Source organism: Misgurnus anguillicaudatus, chromosome 1 (genome assembly GCF_027580225.2).
Source record: "Misgurnus anguillicaudatus chromosome 1, ASM2758022v2, whole genome shotgun sequence".
In the NCBI taxonomy this organism is placed as follows: domain Eukaryota; kingdom Metazoa; phylum Chordata; class Actinopteri; order Cypriniformes; family Cobitidae; genus Misgurnus; species Misgurnus anguillicaudatus.
The window spans coordinates 32059346-32077927 of NC_073337.2; the positions used below are offsets into that span (position 1 = coordinate 32059346).

Consider the following 18582-nt stretch of genomic DNA (forward strand, 5'->3'; position numbering starts at 1 on the left):
CAACATACGTATATTCATAAATAAAACACTGTGGTAGCAGGTGGGGTTGAATGAGCTTAACAAAATGAAAATAACGTTTGCATAAATGTTTGATGTAATTGGGTGAAATCATAGAATAAAAATATTGTGCACTAAGTATGTGTACAGTAAATATTATTGTGTGGATACATAACATTAGAAACATTACTGTAAATATGTAATTACATGCATACTTATATATTTACATAATATAATAAGTATATTCAACTCTTAAAGTATATTAAAAGTCTCTTTGAGAAAAAAGATCACAGTATGTGCTACATGCATATGCATTTAAAAAAAATAGGCTACATAAGATGCAGAACCACAAACCCAGCAAACATAATCAAAAATTATTCATGTAAAATTATAAGAATGCGTTTAAAACTTGTTTTTATTACATTATTATTACTAACAAACACCTAAACTGAAACGGAACCAATCTTAAAACGTCAAATAAACTTGTACGTTCACTAAAGAGACTTTTATTTTAAAAAGTCCATCAGACGATCATCGGCCGGAAGCGGATCGTCTGTCTCACGCTTCCCTATTCCAACTCTTCCGGTCGCGTGCGGGTTTACAGCACACCCCAGAATCACCATGGTGAGCGATATATTGATTAAAATATAATTTAAATGTTTAATTGAACCGAATGAGAAATGATATCGTGTTATAGGACAAATGTAGCGGGTTTACGAGGACTTTAATCATAAATAGAGCTGATTCATAGTGAATGTGTGCATGCCCGGCGCGTCATATGCGCGTGAACAATGAAAAAGAAAATGTACAAACGTCAGTAACGCTACTTCACAAAATGCTGATTATTAAACAGTTTGTTGCAGTATGAAGTGTTAAATATTAAAACTATTTATCATTAAACTCTCTCATGTGCGCCAACGGCTCTGCCTTTGTGTGACAGTGAGATGCGCATGCGCTGTAAATCTATAATATTATATATAAATGATTCCTGTATGATGAGTATTATAATGTTTGAGAGTGTTTATGTTATTTAAACATTTTCATGTCAGATGTGTGTTTGTGTGATGCTTCAGTAGTGTCATCAGATGTTTCTAGTGTTTTCTAAGGGAGGAGTCTAAACGGGCTGACATCAGTACACATCTATATATGAGCATCACACTGTTCTCTTCATATATTACCACTCTTATACATTAATAATCATAGTTTAACATTAGAAAACATTCATAAACATCTTACAATACCAAAATGCAAACCTTTATGTCTGTGGTGTCAGAATATGAGATTTACTGATGATGAATAATTTTATGATGTAATATTTCAGGCGTCTTTATCAATGGCCCCAGTAAACATCTTCAGACATGGAGCTGATGAAGAGAAAGCTGAGACTGCTCGACTGGTGCGTACGCTGCAAACAGATTCATTCATCATCATTAAATGTTTCAGATATAATTAATAGTTAATTTATGATGTGTTTTAGTCTTCTTTCATTGGTGCGATCGCTATTGGAGATCTGGTGAAGAGCACGCTGGGTCCTAAAGGAATGGTAAGAGTCATCATCACATATGCTGTTGTGAATACGGTTTGTGACCGTTCATGATGTTAACTGGGCAACTTTACAGGACAAGATCTTATTGGGTGGCGGTAAGGAAGGTAACGTTACGGTGACGAATGACGGAGCGACCATCCTGAAGGCCATCGGTGTGGATAACCCTGCCGCTAAAGTGCTCGTGGGTGTGTACGCCATTGGTTACATATGTTTATATTATTTCCTGCTTTGCCGTTTGTGAGTGGCTTATAAGTGTGTGTGTGTTTATATTTCAGACATGTCTAAAGTTCAGGACGATGAAGTCGGTGATGGGACGACATCAGTTACTGTGCTGGCCGCTGAGCTGTTGCGGGTACATCACCACACGTGTCATATAATGAATCCTCATGATGTCTGTGATGATGATATTACTGATGTTTTCTTGTTTTGTTTGTGCCATAGGAAGCCGAGCTTCTGATCGCCAAGAAGATTCATCCTCAGATCATCATCTCTGGATGGAGAAAGGCGACTCAAGCTGCCCGTGATGCCCTCAGAGAGGCAGCAGTGGATCATGGGAATGATATAAGTGTGTTGTCCTGTGACGCGTACGCTGCTGGTGGTTTGTGTGAAATATTAAATCTCTTGAGTTTGTCTGTAGGAATGATGAGGCTAAATTCCAGGAGGATCTGTTGAACATCGCCCGCACGACTCTCTCATCAAAGCTGCTCACCCATCATAAGAATCACTTCTCTAAACTAGCCGTTGAAGCTGTACTCAGACTGAAGGGATCAGGAAATCTGGAGGCCATTCATGTCATCAAGAAACTCGGAGGCAGTTTGACCGACTCCTACCTTGATGAAGGTGATTATGTTTGATTGGAATGAAACATTGAAGCATTTATTCATTCTTTTTTTAAAAAGTAATTAATTAGACATTTTTATTTACAAGATTATATTTATTTTCCTCCATTACTCTGTGTTTGTGTGATGGTTGCGTGTACTCATCTTACTCTTGTGTATTTGGCTGTGAATGTGTGTCACAGGGTTTCTATTGGACAAAAAGATCGGTGTCAATCAACCCAAGAGGATCGAGAACGCCAACATTCTCATCGCTAACACTGGGATGGACACAGATAAGATCAAGGTACATGAAGTGATTTCCTCTCTCTCCTCCTGATGTTTTATCAGTGTTTAACCGCTGACCGCATCCATTCGCAGATCTTCGGCTCCAGGGTTCGTGTGGACTCCACGGCTAAAGTGGCTGAGATCGAGATGGCCGAGAAGGAGAAGATGAAGGAGAAAGTGGAGCGGATCCTCAAACACGGCATCAACTGCTTCATCAACAGGTGTGAACACATGTTTTAATTTTCAAAAGAAAGTGAGATTCTTGCGTGAACACGAGCTAACATTTTAATAATTAATCCACACTATGATGTATGTGATGATTTTGATTACCAGGCAGTTGATCTATAACTATCCTGAGCAGCTGTTTGGTGCGGCTGGCGTGATGGCTATCGAACATGCTGACTTTGTAGGAGTTGAGCGTCTGGCTCTGGTCACAGGTATGATTACACAAACATTAAATACTATAGTATTACTCTATCTGCACTATATTATAGTGTGAATATAGCATACTAGCATGAGAAACATTCAATCAGGTGTGTTCAGATGTTTAAGCGACAGACATTAACATGCTCGTATCGACATCATGTGATGATTTAACACAAAACTCAAATGTTTATTGTTGTGTAGTATGCAGTATCGTTAGTTATATTTTGTGTGCACATGATGAGAGAATATCTAGCTATGTCAGTTTTGCAGATGCGACGCCTCCTTTAATATTGATTTGTATGGTAAACTCTGCTTTTCCTTTATTCGTGCAGGAGGTGAAATCACGTCCACCTTTGATCATCCGGAGCTGGTGAAGATCGGTCACTGTAAGCTCATAGAGGAGGTGATGATCGGTGAAGATCTCCTCATTCATTTCTCTGGAGTGACTATGGGTAAATAAAACATCTGACTTAATCTGGCATTATTGAATATTGAAAGTACATTTGTGCTGATTTTGACATGTCTTTAAATAACATGATGCATTTAATGAATTTTCATACAGTCAATTTCATGTAATTGCCTCTAACATGTAAATATACCTGCTTATTACAAAGCATTAGATTTGTGCATATAAATAAAATGAATGAATCAATCAATCAATCAGGCTTTAGTAGTTATTTAGTTAAAATGACATTTTCCTTAAGTGACACAAACTGCGGTTTCAATATACTACATTACTATACATCATATCAAAGCCTGTGATAATATATATTTTCTGTGTGTTGTGGTGTTTTGTGTAGGTGAAGCGTGTACTATTGTCCTGCGTGGAGCGACTCAGCAGATTTTGGACGAGGCGGAGCGTTCTCTTCATGATGCTCTCTGTGTGCTCGCTCAGACCGTTAAAGAGACGCGCACCGTATATGGTGGAGGTCAGTTTATAATACAATCACATGATAGATGTACAGCTCTGTTCATTTCATGTGATGATGTGTAGGGATGATGCTAAAACTAGGGTAGGTAATGTTTTTATACTGGTTACTGGTTTTATACTCTTACCAATAAAAAATCTACTTCTTCTATGAAGGTCTCCGGACCATAAAAGTTTTATTCAGTTATTGAATTTGGTCTGATGTCAGACATTGACATTTCTTTACATGTCTTTAGCGTGTTCATGTTGTGTTCATGTTCATTGTTATGATAATGTTGTGTGCTTTACTATAATGATGTCTCACGGGAGTGGGTGTGGCTTTAAAGAGAGGTCAAAACGTAGTGTGGGATCTTTCTCCATTTATGCTTTCCTAGTTTTATCTTACTGTTGCTAACTGCTAGTAAACCGCACACCCTAGTTTTAAACGTGATCTGTTGTGTTTGTTGTGTTTCAGGATGCTCTGAGATGTTGATGGCTAAAGTGGTGTCAGATTTGGCTAACAGGACGGCTGGTAAAGAGGCGGTTGCCATGGAGTCGTTTGCTAAAGCTCTGAGGATGGTAAGACATCAGATTGTGTCAATACACCAACATCTCTTCTCAATAGATATTATACAAATGTGTTTTCAGTAAACTAAGTGTTTGTGTATCTTTGTGTACTTGTCAATACGTCTTTGTTGTTTGAGGAGATGATGTATATATCAAAGATGCCAATAAAACACACTTTTAAATTGAAGAACCATTCCTGTTTATAATCTAAAGATCATTATTTTAACAGAAAGACCCTTTTGTGAAAGCAGAGACCGTACAGTGTTTGTGTTAAAGTTGCAGGACTGTTTGTGTTTCAGCTGCCCACCATCATTGCAGATAACGCCGGATATGACAGCGCAGAGCTGGTGTCTCAACTGAGAGCGGCTCACCAGGAGAACAAGAACACGTTTGGACTGGGTAACGTACACCAACACCAATCACATCTCATACCTCTTGTGTCTGCTTTTAATGATAAATGTGCTTCACAACACTCCCAGTAGAGTTTCCTCCCGAGTGACCTTTGACCTGTGTGGTTTACAGATATGATGCAGGGCACAATCGGTGATATGGCGTCTCTGGGCATCACAGAAAGCTTTCAGGTGAAGAGACAGGTGTTGTTGAGCGCGGCAGAAGCAGCTGAGATGATCCTGCGTGTGGACAACATCATTAAAGCTGCTCCCAGGTAAACATTTATTACATCATCATGACATCATACACACACATACACAAACATATCACACAAGACTATAAAAGAAACACAGGATTGGTCTATGAATGTTGTTTCAGTAAAGCTGAATGCACACAAATCCAGTCTTGTGTCTGTTAAACACATTGATGATTTATTGACCAATGAAAACAATACATACATCTTAATGATGAGAAGGTGAAATGTGCACAAGCTTACGTTTATCCCAAACTGGTTGCTGTAACAAAAGTAAAAACTATGTGTTCCCCTCCACCAAGCCTCTCTTTCACATGAATGAAACACCATTTTATAAACCATTTGTGTACATACTGCCTCCCACTGGTGACCGCCCAAAATACATGCACCATAGACACTACAGCATAGACACTACACATGCACACCATAGACACTACACACGCACACCATAGACACTACACACGCACACCATAGACACTACACATGTATAATATCAGTGATGTTTACATGTTTGTCATGTTGTGTGTTACAGGAAACGTGTACCTGATCATCATCCCTGCTAAACACAGATTGATTTTGTGTATTTATTAACAGGAAGGAAGTTTGGTCTCTGTTAGCGCTTCAGTTTGTAGTTTTTGTGTAGTCGCACTTGACAAGTGTTGGATGTGTCTCGCTGTCTCGCTACATGATTCAGCATAATGACGGCTTGCTCTTTTGTTTACTGAATAAAACATTACAAACATTAAAAAACTCAATGTTGTGTTTGTTTTTATTGCATTTGAATGTGTATGAAAACAAAAGGTAACTTGATTGCTATTGGTGGTGTTAAGTCAGGCCACACAATTACTATCAGTCATAGTTAAAGGGGCCGTGGCATAAGACTTTAAGATGTCAAATAAATCTTTGGTGTCCCCAGAGCACATATGTGAAGTTTTGCTTCAAAATATCACACAGATCATTTATTATAACATGTTAAAATTGCCACTTTGTAGGTGTGTGCAAAAATGTGGCGTTTTGGGTGTGTCCTTTAAAATGCAAATGAGATGATGAAATTCAAACACTGATCACAATGATGGTGTTTTGATGAAATTAAAACTCAATTGTACTTTTCTGTGCACTAAATGTCAGTGCTGTGATTGGATAGTGCAGATTAAGGGGCGGTATTATTTAATAAGAGCTTATTATGACATTATAAGGATAGCCACATTTCAGCGCCTATTTTTTCATGTGCTTGTAGAGAATGGTTTACCAAAACTAAGTTACTAGGTTAATCTTTTACACATTTTCTAGGTTGATATAAGCACTGGGGACCCAATTATAGCACTTAAACATGAAAAAAGTCATATTTTTATGCCATGGCCCCTTTAACTGAACAAATCAAGTATTGAAGTTTAGTATTTAATGTTGAGTGGTTTGTAATACAGATGTGATTTCTCAGGTCTTGTAGTTTGTGATGTGCAGATATTTCAGACTCACTGTATGGAAACTGAGACCCCAATTCAATGTCAATATCTCTAAAGAGACAAAAATAAAACTCAAATCATCCACAACTGCATGATGACAAGTTTTACGTGAGAAACACCACACAGTTTATGCTTTAATGCATGATGTCCTAAGATGTGTTTGTATAACTTGACTTTAAGTGTTAAATCAACACAGCACATGTAAAGGCTCAAACTGACCTAATATGTGTCCAGTTAAATCATTATTTTAACATTTAAAACTACAGTAAATCAAACATTTTCTGTATCTGTTGGTCTTTGCTTTATTTATTTACTGTCCTGGCTGATGATAAATGGGTTGTTCTTGACCTGACCTGATGTTAACCGTGACCTGGTTTACTCTCAGATAAGGAGGTTAGTTACTGTGGTCAATGCATTGACCAGCACTTGACACACGCGCACACCAGCATGAGGACGTGTCTGATCCTGTTTAGTTTGGGCTTTGTTCAAAGTCTAATAAGGTAAAATCTTTAATTAAATCATTTATTCAGCATTAAATGTAAGTGTTCTCTCGTGCTCTCTTCTTATTTCTCTCCAGGGTGCCGTTGAGTCGCGCGCCTTCAGTGCGGAGTAAACTGCGCGCCGCCGAGCAGCTCCAGGAGTTCATGCGCGAGCACGAGCCGGACTTCTACTCGCGCCGCTACGCGCAGTGTTTCCCTCCCGCGCGTGACTTCCTTCGACTGCCGGGAAAATCTGTGGAGAGACTTTACAGCTTTATGGATGTGAGATTTAAAAACTACATAAAACAATGAGTGAAAATGACTTCTAATGTTCTTTAAACTCACGAACACTTAGCACGAACTGGTTTAAGATGGTCCTCATTGGCAAAGCTGGTCAAGCTGGTGGGTGAGATGGTCTTCAAGCCTAACCAGCTTAAAAAGTGACCAAAACACAGCTAGACCAGCTTTTACCAAGCTACGAGACCAGTTAAAACCAGCTCACCAGCTTGTGCCAGTTTTTAGGGGGATGAAATTGGTGCTTTTTATTCTCTTTATCTTATTCTGGTTATAATTTCAGTACTTTATGAAATTATTGCAAACAATGTGTAACTTTGTAGTTAAAAATAGTTAATAACTTAACTACTTTATAAAATGTGGTTTTGCAACGTAAATAACTTCTCTAGAAAATATTTAGGGTTTTTGTAATACGTTTCCATGAATGCAAAGGTTTGTCTATAAATACTAATAGTTAATAACATATTAAGGGGTAACACTTTACAATAAGGTTCATTAGTTAACATGAGTTAATGTATTAACTAACTTGAACAAACCATGAGCAATACATTTGTTACAGTATTTATTAATCTTTGTTAATGTTAGTTAAGCTTTAATTGTTTGTTCATGTTAGTTCAGAGTCCATTAACTAATGTTAACAAGATTTTAATAAAGTATTAGTAATTGATGAAATTAACATTAACAAAGATTAATAAATGCTGTATAAGTGCAGTTCATTATTAGTTCATGTTAACTAATGTAGCTAACTAATGTTAACTAATGAACCTTATTGTAAAGTGTTACCTATTAAAGTTTGTTTTAATTTAATTAATTATACTTAATAAACATAATTATAAACTGCTATTTATTATAAATATTAACAGGGTTAAGCAAAACTGAAAATACAACAATCATAAATCTCCAGCATGTGCACCTCCTCAGATGTGTGAAGAAAATGAACATTAATCTCTTCATATCGTGACTGATTTAACATTATTTATGAACTTACAGATGTGAGAGTAAAGATGTATTTTAGTGATTTGATCCAGATTATTATTAAAATGCTAAACCAGCAGAACTGCTGAATCTACTGTTAACCTGTTGAAGTCATTGATCAATTGGTTATTTATATGATAGATAGATAGATAGATAGATAGATAGATAGATAGATAGATAGATAGATAGATAGATAGATAGATAGATAGATAGATAGATAGATAGATAGATAGATAGATAGATAATGATTGATGTGATGTGATATTGTGTATAAAGGCTCAGTTTTTTGGTGAGATCAGTCTGGGAAACCCACAGCAGAACTTCACAGTAATCTTTGACACCGGCTCTTCTGATCTCTGGGTCCCTTCATCATACTGCGTCAGTCAAGCGTGTGGTAACTTTCATCTTCATTATTTATTTCTTCTGAATGCTGATACGAATGATGTGGATGAAATGACGTGGAGATGATTTTATTTATTTGTGCTGCTGGGTCATTTTGTTCTTCTGTTGACACAGCGATGCATCACAAGTTCAAGGCCTTTAAGTCCAGCACTTACACGCATGACGGACGAGTGTTTGGCATTCATTACGGCTCTGGACACCTGCTGGGGGTTATGGCCAGAGAACAACTCAAGGTAATCTTATCAACTACTGCTTGTTCTGCATTTATATTAAATAACTCAATGATTAGTTTGTAAACAGCACAAAACCAGAAATAAAATTCACTTCTGACATCAAACGTTAACCCAACACATACAGAAATAAATAGATAGCAGGTGTGTTTAATCTGGTCTGGATCATGTTTTCTTTAACCATGTGTATCTTTATCTCTGCTTTTTATAATTCTCAGTCAGATCAATGTGTTCATTTTGCTGTCAACAGCACATCTAGTTAAAGATAGATAAAGACCATACATCAGTGCTTCAGTCTTCATCTTCATCAGTGTTGTGTTTGTTTTGACTCAAGGTGGGCTCTGTGACGGTTCAGAATCAGATCTTTGGAGAGGCTGTGTATGAGCCCGGGTTTGCTTTCGTCATGGCCCACTTTGATGGAGTTTTGGGTTTGGGTTTCCCTCAGTTGGCAGAAGAGATGGGTTCTCCAGTGTTTGACAGCATGATAGCACAGAACAGCGTGGATGAGCCGGTGTTTTCCTTCTACCTCAAGTAAGATAACACTACAGATACATGCTGTAGGACGTTTAATAAACACACATCATTCAGAACCAGAGTCAGACTTCTGTAATCCCACTGTAACTCTCACAGATGATCCTTGTATCTCAATCACAGGAACAACGGCTCTGGGTTTGGTGGAGAGCTTTTATTTGGAGGTGTAGATGAAACTCTCTTTGTTCCTCCTATTAACTGGGTTTCAGTCACGCAGAAGGGCTACTGGCAAATTAAAATGGATGGTGTGAGTTCATCTTACAAACTTTCACTCTCACAGACAGACAGACAGACAGACAGACAGACAGACAGACAGACAGACAGACAGACAGACAGACAGATATGTGTATAATTGTGTTGTGTTTAGTGTGAAGGTCCAGGGAGCTCTGAGTTTCTGCTATCGTAGTTCTCATGGATGTCAAGCTGTAGTGGATACAGGAACCTCACTGATTGGCGGCCCAAGCAAAGACATTCTGATGCTTCAGCAGTTCATCGGAGCCACGCCCACTGCCATTGGAGAGGTTAGGACCAATCTCATTTATAAACCTGTAAGATTGAGTTCTGAAGGTACTGAAAGCTTGAAATTGATTCAGGTGGTCACTGGTAACTAGTGAAGTGAGATCAGGAGGGGTGCGATTGGAGGTCTGTCTAGTTCAGGTGTGGGCATTCTTGGTGCAACCCTAATTAACAGGGTTCCCACGAGTCCTTGAAATCCTTGAAAGTTTGTGGATCTGGGGGGGGAATTCAAGGCCCTGGGAAGTTTTTGAAAATATACATACATATATACAGGTCACTGAAAGTGCTTGAATCTATTTTGTGCAAGAAGTTTTCTTGAAAAAAATCCATATTATTCCCTGTGTAGTGTAGGATAATATCATAAAAAGCACACGTGCTAAACTGTTGGCTTTAAATGCTTATATCTTGTATGTGAATGTTGATTCATACCAAAATGCTTTTTTGTATAGTTGTGTTTACACATGAAAACGTCTCGGGTCACGTATGAAACTGTTGTTCCCTGAGAAGGGAACGAGACGCTTCGTCTCTCTTGTCATACTTCCTGCGTCCCTGTAACGCCGTCTTTGGCAAAATTTCAGATAGCGATATACTTCCTGGCTTCCGCGTCACCCTGTCTTTGTCGTTAAGCCTCATCATTGATTGAATTTAATATACACATTCAGACGCACTTACACCTGGAGGCGTCCCCAAAGTGTCACCGCAGTGACGCAGCGCGAGTTCCCTCGAAAGGGAACTGTAACAATGTATCTTAAAAGATAACACGATGTAACCTTGCTCTCACTTGAAATGTGTCCACATTTAGTCCTTGAATTTAAGGGGTATTGGACCTGGAAAGTCCTTGAACTGTCCTTGAATTTGACGTTAACTAAGGTGTGGGAACCATGAATTAAACACTACTGAAAGTCATTATCAGTTCACTCTGCAGCCTTTGATTCGATTATTCAGGTGTGTTTGATTAGGATTGGAGCTGAACTTTACAGGACAGTGTCCCTCCAGGACCAGGAATGATCTAGTTTATTTAAAACTGACAAACTGGTGCATTCTGGATCATTTGTAAAGGCTTGATCACGCTGACTTGATGGCCAGTAGGACATTGCTGTAATCCAGTCTTGATATGAGATTAGACAAGAAACATCACAGCACCACACTACAGTCACTGCTAACTCAGACAAAATGATTATATTCAGGTTTTTACTCATTTTACAAGACATTATTCAATGACTAATGTTGTAGACAAATATATTTAATAGGTTAAAGCAGTGTTAAGAGACCTTCTGTAAATCTTGTCTTTGTTTGCTAAAGTGTTTTTATTTCTGTGTTTCAGTATCTGTTAGACTGTGCCAGGATCAGTAGTCTGCCTGTGGTGTCCTTCCTGTTGAATGATGTTGAGTATTCACTGACTGGGGAGCAGTATGTCAGAAGAGTAAGTAAACACTACAGGTATAGATGATATACACACAGAGAAATACTTTAAATAAACTCAATGATTTTGTCTGTAGGAGATCCTGAACAATAATGAGATTTGCATCAGTGGGTTTCAGTCCATAGACGTCCCGTCTCCAGCCGGACCCATGTGGATTCTGGGAGATGTTTTCCTGTCTCAGTTTTACAGCATCTATGACAGAGGTCATAATCGTGTGGGGTTCGCTCATCTTTCTCCAACATCAAAGATCATCACATAGACATGAACACAGTGCTGTGCATCTAATGCTCCTTACATTCACTTCTTAAAGAAATCACAGCAGACAGTAAAATATCATCATCATCTGATTGTTTGCTCTTTTGAATGATTCACTATATTAACACTTTTATTAGAGATAAACATGTTTCCTACGGCTCACTGATTATTCTGTATAGAAATAACTAAAGAAGGTTTCTACTTTCATACAAACAACAACAGCTCTGAATACACAGCGCTCAGCTTCAAGAATACAGCAATATTAAGATCATGGGTTAAAATCCCACAAACATTATACTGATAAAAATGAATGATTTAATGCAGTGGATAAAAGCATTGACTGAATGCATAAATGTAAACAAGTATAAGATAATATATTGGCTTTTAGTCAAGCATTAAGACTCTACAAATCATTTGATTGTTTCATTTATTGTGTGAATGTAAATGAGATGCAAACAGCCCAGATTCACAACAAGAGGACTTGAACTTGAGCAACTCTCATTTGAGAATCTTCACAAGTCCTTAAAGGGCCCATGGCATACAGAGGTTAGCATTGCCACTCTGTAGGTGTGAGCAAAAATGTGTCGGTTTGGGTTTGTCGTTTAAAATGCAAATGAGCGGATGAAGTGCAACTGCAAACACTGATCACAATGATGGTGGTTTGTTGTAATTGAAACTCTATTGTGCTGTCAAGTCCTTCTTTTCTCTCTCGTTCTCTCTGCACTAAATGGCAGTGCTGTGGTTGGATAGTGCACATTAAGGGGGCGGTATTATTATAACAAGAGCTCCTTATGACATCATAAAGACGGACAAATTTCAATGACCTATTTTTAGCTCACACCTACAAAGTAGCAATGCTAACCTCTGTATGCCATGAGCCCTTTAACAAATGACAAACAATACAGAGATTTCATAAAGACAATTTTAAATACTGGATGTAAATGATTTTAAAAGTATTATGGATTGATAAATCTAAGTTAGAGTTGTTGTCGTCAGGTCTGTAGGAAGTTCAAACCTTTGAGAAAACTTAAAGAAAAAATGTACAGCATTAAAATACTAAAACTGAATGACTTCAGAAACAGACTGTGCTGCTCTTCTTCTGCTTTTCATCTTATTTCCGAACACTGTCTCCAAGTGTTTGCAAAGATTTTAAAGTGCACATATTTCATTGCTAAAAACAGCATTATTTTGTGTATTTAGTATAATAGAATGTGTTTAGAATGTGGTTTATGGTCAAAAAAACATATTATTTCCACACACCAGACATGTTTGTAGCTCCAGATATCTCTGTCTTCCTGAAACACATTGATTGTGTACAAAACTCATTTGAAAAGCTCGGTGTCTGTGATTGGCAAGCTAAACTGTAAATTGTGATTGGCCTGCATACTGAAAATGTGACGCTCGTTACCATGTTTGAAAGATTTGGTTGCTAACAGGATTTAACTTACAGGCTTTGAGTCTGAAGCGGGAGGAATTATGATAATGTCGGTCTTTACTACATCACCAATCCAAGGAAGTAAACTTGTCAAATCGTCAAATCGTGTCAACAACCAAACAATAGTTTGTTCACATAAAGGTACGTAACAAACCCACACACACATCTGTCTCACTACACAAAACTTTTCCATTGATGCAGTGAATGTAGTCATGATTGATTGTTTTTCCAGCTTTAGGCCCTTAACTGCTTTCAAGATTAAACTCCATTATTTCTGTTGATGTTTATGATTACTGTTAACCATTTTTTATTACACACAAAATAGTACAGTCATTTGACAGTGCCTCCACTCATTTCAGGATATTATTATTTAAAAAGCATTTATGAGCACTATTTATTCATATCACACATTTAAACTCTGTGTACTCCAGGCTCATAAACTCATGACAAGCTATATAATATTCATTTGTAAAAAATCCACATCCATGAGTCCATGTCTGCTCATCTCAGATTTTGTTATGGAAATTAGGATCGGGTGTTTTTGGTAGTTTTGCATTATTCAATTCAATTTTATTTATATAGCGCTTTTCACAAGTGTTAATTGTTGCAAAGCAGCTTTACATGAGAAGATGTAGAGGAGAACACAGAAAATCAATAGATAATATAAGAAGTAGAGAAAGCGGTTAAACCGTACAAGCGAGCATATTAATAATGTAACATATACAGTAAAGTGCTAAGTTAAGCCAAAGTTGGCTGACTCTCCCTGGGACGAAAAAAACCCTAGGAGAAAACCCAATGGGAAAAACTCCTAGAAGGAGAGATTAATATATATATATATATAGATATAGATATAGATATAGATATAGACAGATATAGATAGATACGGTAGGGATAGGAAGCGGGTAAGCGGATTAAACTGGTTTAGCCGGTGGTCGTTGGTCGGGCATCGGCTGGTCATCACGTTGAAGGACAGCCAGTAGATCAGTGATACAATGACCTTCACAGCAACAGGAACTGGGTCTGTTTGTCTCATGGTCCTTGTGGTCGAGGACGAGACAGGGAGAGAAAAACAGAATTCTATTAGCGTAGGGGCCGTTCGCATGTAATGCAAGTGTCAAACATTATAGTGGTTCAAGTCAGCTCGGTTCCAGACAGGCTAACTATTGCGGCAATAGTATATTACCCATATGAGGTATGTGAGTGCTTTGTTCTAGACAAAATAACTACTGCGGGAAAAGTACATTTACTGGACATTTTATGTGAATGCTTTGTTAAAGAAGAATGTCTTAAGTTTAGATTTAAATTGATCGACTGTGTCTGATACTTGAACATTATTTGGTAAATCATTCCAGAGCTTAGGGGCTAAGTAGGAAAAGGATCTACCACCTTTAGACACTTTTGATATTCTAGGGATAATTAAGTGACCAGAATTTTGTGAGCGCAGTTTACGTGATGGATTGTATTCTGATAGTAGTTCTTTAATATACGAAGGCGCTAGGCCATTTAAGGCTTTGTAGGTGATTAGTAATATTTTTAATTGTATGTGATATTTAACTGGTAGCCAGTGTAAAGATGCCAGAATTGGACTGATGTGGTCATACTTTTTAGATCGAGTAAGCACTCTTGCGGCGGCGTTTTGAACCCGCTGTAGCTTGTTTACCTGATTTGCGTGACATCCCCAGAGTAACGAGTTACAATAGTCTATTCTAGAGGTTATAAAAGCATAAATAAGCTTTTAAATTTAAGATAATTTATCCAATCATCTGAGGAATTGGCTGACAATTTTTAGTACAATTAAAACATATATACTGAGAGACCAAACAACATTTTAAATAAGGTTATGAAGCCAAATTCTCAGAGCAAAGATTTACCTGAGTATTTTGAGCACAAAGGAAAGATAATAAAAAATGATACAGATATTGCCAATGAGTTTAATTCCTTCTTTGTCGATATCGGACCTAATATTGCGAAAAGACTTGAACAATCCAATCAGGTAGCTTGGTGTAATAGTGCGACAGGAAGTAGTAGAATTTTACAATCAATGTTTCTTAATGAAGTCACTGAAACTGATATCTTAGATATTGTGAGAAAATCCTAACTAAAACTTCTTCTGATGGTGATTGAATAGACATGATTATTGTAAAAAAAGATAGATTGTAACCTTTCATTTATATTTTCAACCTTTCCTTTAGTTCAGGTGTTTTTCCTTAAAAGATGAAGACTGCGAAGATAATACCTATTTTTAAAAAGGGTGATAGACACGAGTTTAATAATTATCGACCTGTTTCAATACTTTCACAGTTTTTTTAAATAATAGAAAAATGGTTTAGGGGAGACCGGGGCTGGTTGTCTCACGGGTTGGTTGTCACACTGCTTATTACAGACACACTGCATGGCGCTGTGGTACAATTTTGATATCAATTTGTTCGCCTTTAATAGCTTACTCATTTGCACTTGAAATTTTGCTGAGCAGACACAAAACATTGATGTTAGGAGACCATTTTTTATTTTTATGGGTCAGAGTAAATTTTCATGTTGGTTTTGTTTTTGTGTTGAGATCTTGTAGGATATTAGTCATTCAAAAACAAAACACTCATTAAAAAGCTTAAAGTAGTAGCTTTATTTTGAATCATCTTTTAGCGATCAAGTTAAAGCCGTGTGGCAGCTAGCTTAGCATGTTTGTCAAGACGTCGGTTGGGGATAGTTGTCACATAGCTTGCGGGGTTGGTTGTCACATAAGAATATTGGACATGTAGACCTTTTAAGACTGTTTGTCTGTTTGTTTGTTTTTGTTTGCTGTTAAAATAAATAAATAAAGCATTAAATAAAGAGGTTTTAACACTAAAAATTATTTCATTATATTTCTCAACACAGTAGACAATTCAAGTAACTGATCACCCACTTTAATCCCATTGTTTAAACATAAGGGGCATTGATGACAACTATCATAGCGGTGGTATTCATATTAAAACTTATTTGCAGTTTCTAGCTTAAAAAACTAAAAAGTTACACAATATTTTTTCAGATCCCAATTTATCACTGAAATCCTATTGAACCTCTATAGGGACAACCAACCCCATACCTGTGACAACCAACCCCGTGATGGGGTTGGTTGTCACATTGTGTCAGAGTGTCTTTGATGGTTAATTACTTCCTGTTACAATATATTATAAAAATAAAAAGTATACACATTTAAAGCCAAGACCCCAAGGTTTCATTTCATGTAGGAATTACTGCTGAAAGATTTTTTGAAAATGAGCAATTCATGCATGAGTAAAAATTGTGACAACCAACCCCGGTCTCCCCTACTCATAAATTGGATCTATTTTTAGAAAAAAATAATTTATTTTATGATTATCAATACAGATTTCGATCCAATAGATCAATGGCCGTTGCACTAATTCATTTAACTGATAAAATTTTAGCTGCAATGGACAAAAGGCAGTATCTCTCAAGTATATTATTGGACCTATACAGAAAGCATTTGATAATGTTAACCATAACCTATTGCTGACAAAACTACAACACTATGGATTAAGGGGTCAGATTTATAAATGGCTAGAAAGTTACATAAGTAACAGAAGCCAATATGTTCAATTTAAAAACCATATAACTCTGACTGTAAATATGTGGAAATATGGAATTCCACAGGGTTCTGTAATTGGTCCTAAACTTTTTATATTATTCATTAATGATATATTTGAGACTTCCAAATACATGAATTTTTTGTTTTTTGCTGATGACACAACTGTGTTTAAGACGGGGTCAAATTTAAATGAACTAATGGCAAACATTGAAAGGGAAATGAATCTGTGACGTGTCTAAATGACTACATGTCAGTGGTCCTCACATCTGTTTTGATGAAAACTTTTGAGTTTGAGTTGTCTGTGGACCAACTACAATTTGCATATAGGAAAAACAGAAGTGTTGAGGATGCCATTTCCTTTGCTTTGAACTCTGTCTACAATCATCTAGATGTACAAAATTCATATGCTAGAATGTTATTCATAGACTATAGTTCAGCTTTTAATTCAATAGTCCCAAACAAAGCTCATTCTAAAATGTCTTGGACTTGATGATGTCATCTGTAAATGGATTTTTAATTTTCTAAAGGGTTAAAATCAATGGTTGTATTTCAGATGAGCTGTATGTCAGTACTGGCTAACCGCAGGGGTATATATTTTACTTTGCCACTCCTGGAGGTCACATATAAAGCTGCTAGCTAATGATGTCTCCGGCCATCCTGCAGGGGTTTTCTATGAAACTATCACTCTGTCAAATGTTCTACTGATCGCCATTTAAACAGTTTTCCCCCAAGCTGTGATCACTTTAAACAAAACACTTTAAATTATGCACTTTAAATTTTGTATGTTTTTTATTGTATTTATTTATTAATGAGTATTTTATGTGGCATTTGCTTGTCTGTTTTTATGTTGTGTTTTTCTTAAGTGTTGACATTGAATTTTGAGCTCCTTGCTCATGTTATTCCAATGTGGGTTAAACTGCAAATGGCTAATAAAGTGAAAGTGAAAAAGTGAACGTGATGTAAAAGTCTGGGTTTGCGACAAGGATAAACAGTGAATTTGACACCTATAAGGAGTTTAAAAAGTATGAAAAAACTATAATAGAAAGGTCATAAAAAGTTTTTAAGGTGGTTTATTGTAAGTTTGACAAAGAACGAGGAATTTGTCCAAAATTATATGTATTTTTGTACATAAAAGTGCCCATAGTCTAAGAATCACGCTTATACATCATATGGGAATTATCTTGCGACTAAAACTTTCGAAATCCATGCAACCACCCTTTGCCTAGAATTTGAAATATCATACTCTTGGGTTTTTTCCCTTTTTTTTGAGATCTCACCCTGGGATAGTTTTTAAACAATGTTCATTGTTTTTATCTATTATGGGCTTGAAGTACTTGTTTTTTTATCATTTTTTCCAAGCAATTCTTTTGAAAAATGTTTTAAATTTAATAAAATTTTCTATTGAAATACATTTATATGTTGACACTATATTTTTGTCCACAAACGTAATTGAATCATATACCTTAAAAGTAAAAGATTTTGAAGAGCATAAGAAATATTTAAGTCACGTGTTTCAAAACGTTTGAACAGTAGTAGTATAGCAGTGTATAATAGTTACAAAATATGTAATTTATATTTATGTGTGATTTTTATTTATATTTATGTGTTTATAAATATTCTGTTACTGATATATCCAAATTGTTTGTCTTATATGTTTTAGTTATTATTGCACAGAAGCACATTATTCTTGATAAGTGTGAATGAATAAAGGTTTAAATTAATAAATAAAGGTCCGATAAAGCCTGCGCAGAATAGCTGAGATTGCATCGTCCAAACGGCCCGAGGGGCAACTGCAATGAGATGC

The 18582-nt window shown here is 36.7% G+C and overlaps 3 protein-coding genes across 3 annotated transcripts in view; 2 read left to right on the forward strand and 1 right to left on the reverse strand.

Moving 5' to 3' along the window:
* Window positions 1–18582, reverse strand: part of LOC141365405 (snaclec stejaggregin-B subunit beta-2-like) — a 128133-nt gene that overhangs the window by 65810 nt on the left and 43741 nt on the right. The gene's annotated exons all lie outside the window — the stretch shown is intronic.
* cct2 (chaperonin containing TCP1, subunit 2 (beta)) lies at window positions 481–5944 on the forward strand. The gene is made up of 16 exons (XM_073869970.1): window positions 481–621; window positions 1319–1393; window positions 1475–1540; window positions 1617–1728; window positions 1819–1895; window positions 1985–2096; window positions 2180–2383; window positions 2565–2665; window positions 2740–2867; window positions 2980–3083; window positions 3405–3524; window positions 3873–4001; window positions 4455–4558; window positions 4846–4945; window positions 5069–5210; window positions 5722–5944. Exons 1-16 carry the CDS (start codon window positions 619–621, stop codon window positions 5750–5752), a joined length of 1608 nt encoding a protein of 535 aa, XP_073726071.1. The 5' UTR covers window positions 481–618; the 3' UTR covers window positions 5753–5944.
* On the forward strand, window positions 6993–11849 carry nots (nothepsin). The gene is made up of 9 exons (XM_073869978.1): window positions 6993–7152; window positions 7230–7413; window positions 8677–8794; window positions 8917–9035; window positions 9367–9563; window positions 9687–9808; window positions 9930–10084; window positions 11404–11502; window positions 11579–11849. Exons 1-9 carry the CDS (start codon window positions 7100–7102, stop codon window positions 11759–11761), a joined length of 1230 nt encoding a protein of 409 aa, XP_073726079.1. The 5' UTR covers window positions 6993–7099; the 3' UTR covers window positions 11762–11849.

What these genes read in the sequence shown, in the direction of transcription:
- nots (XM_073869978.1), top strand. Translation starts at nt 7,100, where the DNA reads ATGAGGACGTGTCTGATCCTGTTTAGTTTGGGCTTTGTTCAAAGTCTA. An exon ending in TTTGTTCAAAGTCTAATAAG is followed by an intron (nt 7,153 to 7,229) that starts GTAAAATCTTTA and finishes ATTTCTCTCCAG; the next exon opens with GGTGCCGTTGAGTCGCGCGC. An exon ending in GACTTTACAGCTTTATGGAT is followed by an intron (nt 7,414 to 8,676) that starts GTGAGATTTAAA and finishes TTGTGTATAAAG; the next exon opens with GCTCAGTTTTTTGGTGAGAT.
- cct2 (XM_073869970.1), top strand. An exon ending in CGACTCCTACCTTGATGAAG is followed by an intron (nt 2,384 to 2,564) that starts GTGATTATGTTT and finishes TGTGTGTCACAG; the next exon opens with GGTTTCTATTGGACAAAAAG. An exon ending in TTTCTCTGGAGTGACTATGG is followed by an intron (nt 3,525 to 3,872) that starts GTAAATAAAACA and finishes TGTTTTGTGTAG; the next exon opens with GTGAAGCGTGTACTATTGTC.